This window comes from Chiloscyllium plagiosum, chromosome 14 (genome assembly GCF_004010195.1).
Source record: "Chiloscyllium plagiosum isolate BGI_BamShark_2017 chromosome 14, ASM401019v2, whole genome shotgun sequence".
Classification (NCBI taxonomy): Eukaryota; Metazoa; Chordata; class Chondrichthyes; order Orectolobiformes; family Hemiscylliidae; genus Chiloscyllium; species Chiloscyllium plagiosum.
In genome coordinates this window covers 8,965,239-8,972,926 of record NC_057723.1, presented here as the reverse complement: position 1 = coordinate 8,972,926, position 7,688 = coordinate 8,965,239, and the positions used below count along the sequence as shown (strand labels likewise).

Genomic DNA, 7,688 nt, shown 5'->3' with positions numbered 1-7,688 from the left:
GGTTTCCATGCCCCTGCAGAGTTAGTTTAAACCCCCCCCCCCAGAGCACTAGCAAACCTCCCACCAAGGATACTGGTGCCCCTCAGGTTCAGGTGCAGACCATCCTGTTTATTATAGAGGTCCCACCTTCCCCAGAAAGAACCCCAGTTATCCAAATACCGGAATCCCTCCCTCCTGCACCATCCCTGTAGCCACGCATTTAACTGTTCTCTCTCCCTATTCCTCGACTCTCTATCACGTGGCACGGGTAACAAACCAGAGACAACAACTCTGTTCGTTCTAACTTTGAGCTTCCAACCTCGCTCCCTGAAAGCCTGCCTAACATACTCAGCGCTCCTCCTACCTATGTCATTGGTGCCAATGTGGACCACGACTTCGGGCTGCTCCCCCTCCCCCTTAAGGACCCAGAAAACACGATCAGAGACATCCAATTGTGTGGAACGCAGTTGAGATCCTTGCACTCTGGAAGATTTTCATCCTCTGGGATGCACGGCTAAGATCAATAGTTCTTGAAATGATCGATTTGAGGATAGGTATCAAAAGTGGTATTTAAATAGAAAATCCACCACAGTCTTATGGTTAAAATTTATCTGATGAATGATATGAGTGACTCCTGTTTCTGGTGTTAGAGTCACCTGCCAGTACTTGGCCCATATCCCTCCAAACCCTTCCTATTCATATACCCATCCAAATGCCTTTTAAATGTTGCAATTGTACCAGCCTCCACCACTTCCTCTGGCAGCTCATTCTATACACGTACCACCCTCTGTGAAAAAGTTGCCCCTTATATCTTTCCCCTCTCATCCTAAACCTATGCCCTCTAGTTCCGGATTCCCTGACCCCAGGGAAAAAACTTTGTCTATTTACCCTAACCATGCCCCTCATAATTTTGTAAACCTCTATAAGGTCACCCCTCAGCCTCTGTCGCTCCAGGGAAAACAGCCCCAGTTATAATACAAGCTTTTTCTGATAGTGTTCTTGGTTGGCATTACTGACCAGGGTGGCATTTTTTTTGCATGCCCAGGTTCTGGGCATGCTTGTCCTTGAAACACTTAGCGAATTACAACTGAAGAGTGACTCTGTATCTGAGTTGGAAAGTCCATCAGGTAAGCCTTGGAATGGAATTACAAACTGAGGAAAGCAGACAGGCTTCCTTCCCTAAAGGAATGTTAGTGAAAGTATTTTGATGCTCTTGACAGCTTTTGTAGTCCCAAATTGATGACTAGCTCCTCTTATATTGCTGGGCTACTCATCCAATACCATATGTGTGAAAAGTTTGAAATTAATTTACTGTAGTGCTTGTTTTTGATCTGTTCTTTTTTAATTACAGAAGAAAGAAGACTCAAGTACAAATTGAAAACAAAGGGAAGATTGAGCTGTTTCCTGTCATAATTTTGTTTGGGCAACACTTGCGATTTCTAAAGAGAGACCATCGTCACTGGAATTACAGAGAGTTGAACTTTTAGAGGATTTCGTGAGACAACTGTTGTGTGCAAAAGAGAACCCTACACATCACACTGACCAAACACTAAATAGACCAGGTTATTGTACTTTTTCAGCAAGGACTGTAATCTAAATTGAAATGTACTTTATAAAAATATATATTATTTAGCAAAACAAATTCCTGTTCATTGATACAAGTCCTCTAAACTCTTAAAATATTAAATTATACCTGGTAATCTTCAATTGGATTTTAGACTTACTAAATTTTAAAGTCAAAATGCTCAATTAATGTAAGCATACCCAACATGGAAGCCAAGAGGACTGTAGTAAATAAGGCAAACTAAAGGGATGGGACCTATGCACTGTCAGTGCTTTGGCTTTAAGTATAAGCTTTCCTGTATTGTCAGATTACTTTCCCAAACATTCATTGAACAAATTATTATATTCAGCAAAATGCCATAAACCTTCCAGTTTCTTTATCTCAAGGCTGTCTTTACTTGAGATGGAATGAGTGTGGAAACAAGCAGGAATTGTTTCTGTTGTACAACATTTATCTTGAACTTATTCCTGCTGTGTGTTATTGGGAGCAACATGAAGAATTTCAGCTTTTTAGTGATAGTGACCCACATTAACTCTACAGTTTTCATGTTGCTATCCCCCTTCCCACTGACTCAAAGAAAATAATATTTTTTAAACTGTTTCTTTCCAACAAGATAGTTGAGCAAATGAACAGTGAGGCAAATGAGGGGGAAGCTCTGGCACAATTCAGGTTTTTCTATCAGTTTGATTTTTCCTGTTTGTTTTCCACTCTTTATTCCTATCCATGCCCCAGTTGGCCCACTACTGAAATTTGTCGAAAAGGTTTTCACCACAAATTGGTATTTTTGCAGCTTGCTCTTTATGAATTTTGTTCTTTCATCTTCTCCCAAATACCCAATTCCTTTAGCTCTGAAATGAAAATTTTATCATGAGTCGTAATTGTTAATGCTACTTTGTCTAGTTTGGCACTGTACCTGCCCATAAATCTAAAGAATTAGATTGCAGGGGTTTGAGTCCCTAACCAGTCTTCAAGTGTACTTTTGGAACCGATCTAATATCTTAAAACTCTTTGCTTTCTGACCTGCTGATTTGTATATTTTCAGTGAGATGTGATAGTTGTAATGGCCGCAAATAAATGCTGTTTTATAGGATAATGTTAAAATACTGACCTTTTTTTAAGCACGTGGTAGTCATTAGCCAATAGTAATGCTGCACCACATCTGGACTCCCACAAGCATTGGAATCTCACTTATCCAAGTGGGAGGGTGGAATGCTTGCAGTTGTGAATTTTCAGTTTCATTCCAAGCATGTCCAGGATGATTTCAGTTCATTTGACTAACTGTACAGCTAAGCTGGTTAGTTAAGGTGAAGGCGTTTCTGCTAATTCTCCTCACTGTCCAAATGCAGCGCCTTTTCTTGGCAGTAACTTGGCATTACTGAGAGTTGCGTGCCCTTTTTGCTAAGTTGTGTACGTGGACATTGGTAAAATAATTCACAAGTGTGATTTCTGCTTGAGAGCAGAGTGATCCTTCCTGTAATATTGCCTTTTGAAGTTTGAATTGAGGTGCATTTTGGATAGACAGTGTTATTGCACATGGAATCTAATAGTGCTATAATTGCTCAAGTAATTTGTGACCAATTTCAAGTGAAAGTGTTCCAAATTTCAATGAGTTTGAACACAATATTGCTTTCATAATCATTGATTCTGCAACACTAATCTTTAATCAAGCCATCGATTATTTTTTTTTTTGAATTATGTCTGTGTGGGGATTACCAAATTAAAAGTTTAGCTCAGTGTTTGGGCCTTTCATAATTTCTTATGCAAACAAAGTAAGTTAATAGGTATAGTTTACACATCTGTTCTTGAGTAGGGAGGGATCAAATACATCTCCAGTGCTCAGTGTAAGGATGTTAAACTGTTTCCCAAGGAATTTATCATTTTCCATTATCCTGAATATTTGCTTTTTGTGGAAATCTTTCATTTTTGAAGCACTGCACAAGGCAGGAGAGAGTTTAGAGAAGGAGCCAACAATGAGAAAGCACTGGAAATATATCAAACTTGCAGTATTAATCTTGCAGTACTGAGATATGAGTATATTTACTCCCATAGCAACAATGTCATTTTCATTGACATTGTACTTTTACTTTGCTTAAGATAGAAATACCTCTTGTCAGATTCTTGTACATGTCCATATGGTAGACTTGTGCTTCAGTGACATCTCTCAAATAACGAAGAGATGAATGATCAGTTGATGTTTTGTTTACTGCAACAGAGAACCAAGTTCACTGATACCACAACTGAACAACCAATTTACTAAGGTAGTTTTCATGACTGCATTTCATGAAAAAAGACAAACATTCTCCCCTCTGCATTTTGGGAGACAACCCCATTTAGATCTTACGCCCACTTTCTCTCAAACATGTAATTTTAAGTTTTCTGGAAATAGTAACACTGCACTTTCATGTGATTTTGTTCTGCCATACCTTGGAATTGGAATCAGTTTTTTTAATTGAATGCTCAAATTTGATTGGAGAAACTTCTCTTCATCCACTGTCCTCACACCATCGCATCCCAAAGATGTACTGAAGTAATCTCTTGAAGGGTGTAGAAAGAAGATTCTCCATAAGTGTAAATCAGTGACCATCTCATTCTGAAAGTAGTGCAAATCCTTGACACTGCTTTGGCCAGTTTGGATGCTGTTGGATTTTTTGATGTAATCTTTTGGATAAAAATAGATTTGCTATACGTTATTTTTGGATAATCCCTAATTAGCACAGCAATCTGTAAGGCCATTGTACTGAATATAATAAATTTAGTGGCAGGTTTCTGAGAGTTGCAGTACCTGTAAATGGATGTGCATACATAAATCCATAAAGTACACACATTGCTCTGCCAAAATGAGGTGTGTGGTCTTTGAGCTCCTGAACTTTTTTTTTTGCTAGACATGTTCTTGCACTGAATTATCTAATATTTTGTTGCTGCTATTGCCATTGAACCCATTAATTTGAAGAAGTCACAGTTATCTTGACCAGATAAGTGTAGTGACCATCTGACCCATCTCCCCCTACTCATGGCTGGGCTTCCTAAATATTCTAACTTTCTAATTTGATTCAATTTTGTTTGCTTTATTGAACTGTAATGATTTTGTGGGTGAAGCTTATTAAATGGCATACTGAATGTGAGCTCACTTTTAATGGGGCAGTTCGGTTGCAATGGGAACACTGCACTGCCAAAATTTATTGGAGTACTGTTTTGTTTTGAGTTGAGAAAATATGACAAATGTGACCTTTTCTATTTGCAGTATGCTTGCAGTGAGAGGCCTCTGGAGCCTACTCAAGATTTCTTGTAGAATAACAAAATAAAATCCATGGCTGACCCAGGACACCACAGAGAACCTTGCTGGCTTTTCCAGAATGTGATGAGCAATGTAACCACTTACATTTCCTTTCCTCTCTCTGATATAAAACTTTTGTAAGCAGCTTGTTTCCCAAGTGAGGGTGGTGTACTAATCACCTTGACAGTAGCTAAGTGGTAAGAATGAAAGTCTGTACTGTTGCCAGAGCATCTTTCTGCCTATGCCTCCCAGAGAATCTAAGTATCAACAAGCATTGGTGTTTTCCAATTAAAGCATGTCTAAGTCATTTACAAAAGGGAATTGTTGACACCAAATCGGTACAGTAATAAGATACATTTCATTACATTTTAGCAATGATTATACTTTTTGCATAGTATGTTGTAAGAGAAGTGGTTTTGATTCTGTGCTGGTAAATCTATCAGTAAGTTTCAAGTGACAGATTGTACAATTCTGGTCAATGCTTCCCCAATCCATTGCTATTCAAAACCACATCTGAACATTCGAATACAGAAAATTCACTCAAGCAAATTTAAATTGTTATTAAAATATGCTCACTGATTTTTAACTCATCCTGTTATTAAATGTTTAATTAATCTTATGTTGTGCTCTGATCTTTAATCTTTTTTTTAAAGAAAAAGCTTGCTTTGTCATCTTTTAAACGGGCTTCATCCTGATCAGTGAATGACCTTAGTCTAGACACTCTTAACCAATCGATGATTCATAGGTAGCGCATACTGGGCCCCTCTTTCAAAAGAGATACTTTAAGCTTTAAAGAGCTGATTGTAGAGAATTTAGTGTCATTGACTTGACTCTACCTGGGATAAAAGTTATGTTTGAGTACTTCTCTTCCAGGAATGTAAATGCAAAATCATGTGAAATTTGTTTCCTGTAACTAAAAAATTAAAACAGACGTCCAGCCTCTTTACTTTACTGATTTATTATTTGAATCTTTTGAACTTCGTAACCACTCAGTTTTCAACAAATGACTTAGTCATAGCGAACTAGCCATTTGGATACAGAACTGGCTCAAAGGTAGAAGACAGAGGGTTGTGGTGGAGGGTTGCTTTTCAGACTGGAGGCCTTTAACTAGTGGTGTGCCACAAGGCTTAGTGGTGGGTCTGCTACTTTTCTTTTTATATAAATGATTTGGATATGAACATACAAGGTATAGTTAGTTTGCACATGATATCAAAATTGGATGTGTAGTGGGCAGTGAAGATTTACTTCTGATTACAACAGGATCTTGACCAGATTGGCCAATGGGCTGAGGAGTGGCAGATGGAATTTTAGATAAATGTGAGGTGCTGCATTTTGGAAAAGCAAATCTGAGCAGGATTTAAATACTTAACTATAAGTCATAGAATCCATAGTGTGGAAATAGCCCCTTCAGCCCAAATCTATATCTACCCCTGACTAATGTACCTAACCCACACATCCATTGAGCAATATGGACAATTTAACATTGCCAGTTCACCTAACCTGCACATTTTTGGATTGTGGGAGGAAACTGGAGCACCTGGAGGAAACCCATGCAGACATGGAGAGAATGTGCAAACTCCACAGTTGCCTGAGGCTGGAATTAAACCCAGGTCCTTGGTGCTTTGAGACTGCATTGCTAATCACTGAGCAACCATGTCACCCTGGTCCTAGGGAGTGTTGTTGAACAGAAACCTTGGAATGCAGGTTCATAGCTCCTTGAAAGTAGAGCCACAGCTACATAGGATAGTGAAGGCATTTGGTATATTTCCCTTCATTGGTTAGAGCATTGAGTAAAGGAGTTGGGAGGTCATGTTGCACCTGTACAGTACGTTGGTTAGGCCACTTTTGGAATATTGCATGCATTTCTGGTCTTCCTATCAGAAAGATGTTGTGAAACTTAGAAGGGTTCAGAAAAGATTTACAAGGATGTTGCCAGGGTTGGAGGATTTGATCTCCCGGGAGAAGTGGAATAGGCTGGGGCTGTTTTCCCTGAAGTGTTGGAGGCGGAGGGGTGACTTTATAGAGGTTTATAACATCATGAGGATCATGGATAGGAGAAACAAGGTTTTTTTTCTGGGGTGGGGGAGTCCAGAACTAGAGGACATACATTCAAGGTGAGAACGGAAGGATGTTTTTCAGACCGTGTTGAGCTACCAGAGGAAGTGGTGGAGGCTGGTACAATAACCGCATTTAAATAGCATCTAGATAGGTATATGAATAGGAAGGATTTAAAGGGATATGGGCCAAGTGCTGGCAAATTAGACTAGACCAGATTGGGTGGCACAGTTGTTAACACTGCTGCCTCACAGCGCCAGAGACCCAGGTTCAATTCCCACATCAGGCAATTGTCTGTGGAGTTTGCATATTCTCCCTGTGTCTGTGTGGGTTTCCTCTGGGTGCTCTGGTTTCTTCCCACAGTCCAAAGAAAAATGTGCTGGTCAGGTGAATTGGCTATGCTAAATTGCCCATAGTGTTAGGTGAAGGAATAAATGTAGGGGAATGGGTTTCGGTGGGTTGCTCTTTGGAGGGTGGGTGTGGACTAGTTGGGCTGAAGGGCCTGTTTCCACACTGTAGGGAATCTTCTCATTAGATTAGGATGTCTGGTCAGCATGGACGAGTGGTCTGAAGGGTCTGTTTCCATGCTATACATCTCTATGACTGAGATTTTGCATATGATTGGAAATGGTTTCTTTCCCTTTTTCCTCTATTTCATGAGTTTGAGTAGCTTTATTAACTCGTTATTTCACCTTCTTCCCCCCCCCCCCCCTAAAAGGAGACCAGCATCCAAACATTTAATCTACGTAGGAAAGTGAAGTCTCCCAGTTTTGGAAACATGCTTTTTTGCATCTGCTTTAGAGGATATTACTACCC

At 39.5% G+C, this 7,688-nt stretch overlaps 1 protein-coding gene across 2 annotated transcripts in view; it reads left to right on the top strand.

Annotated features, from left to right (window-relative positions):
- Nucleotides 1-5,763, top strand: part of canx (calnexin) — a 56,771-nt gene extending 51,008 nt beyond the window's left edge. For both annotated transcript variants that reach the window (XM_043703121.1, XM_043703123.1), the window contains exon 15: nucleotides 1,331-5,763. In XM_043703121.1, coding sequence (XP_043559056.1) covers nucleotides 1,331-1,357 — 27 coding nt within the window. In that variant the 3' untranslated portion in view covers nucleotides 1,358-5,763. The remainder of the gene's footprint in view (nucleotides 1-1,330) is intronic.
- The last annotated feature ends 1,925 nt before the right edge of the window (nucleotides 5,764-7,688 follow it).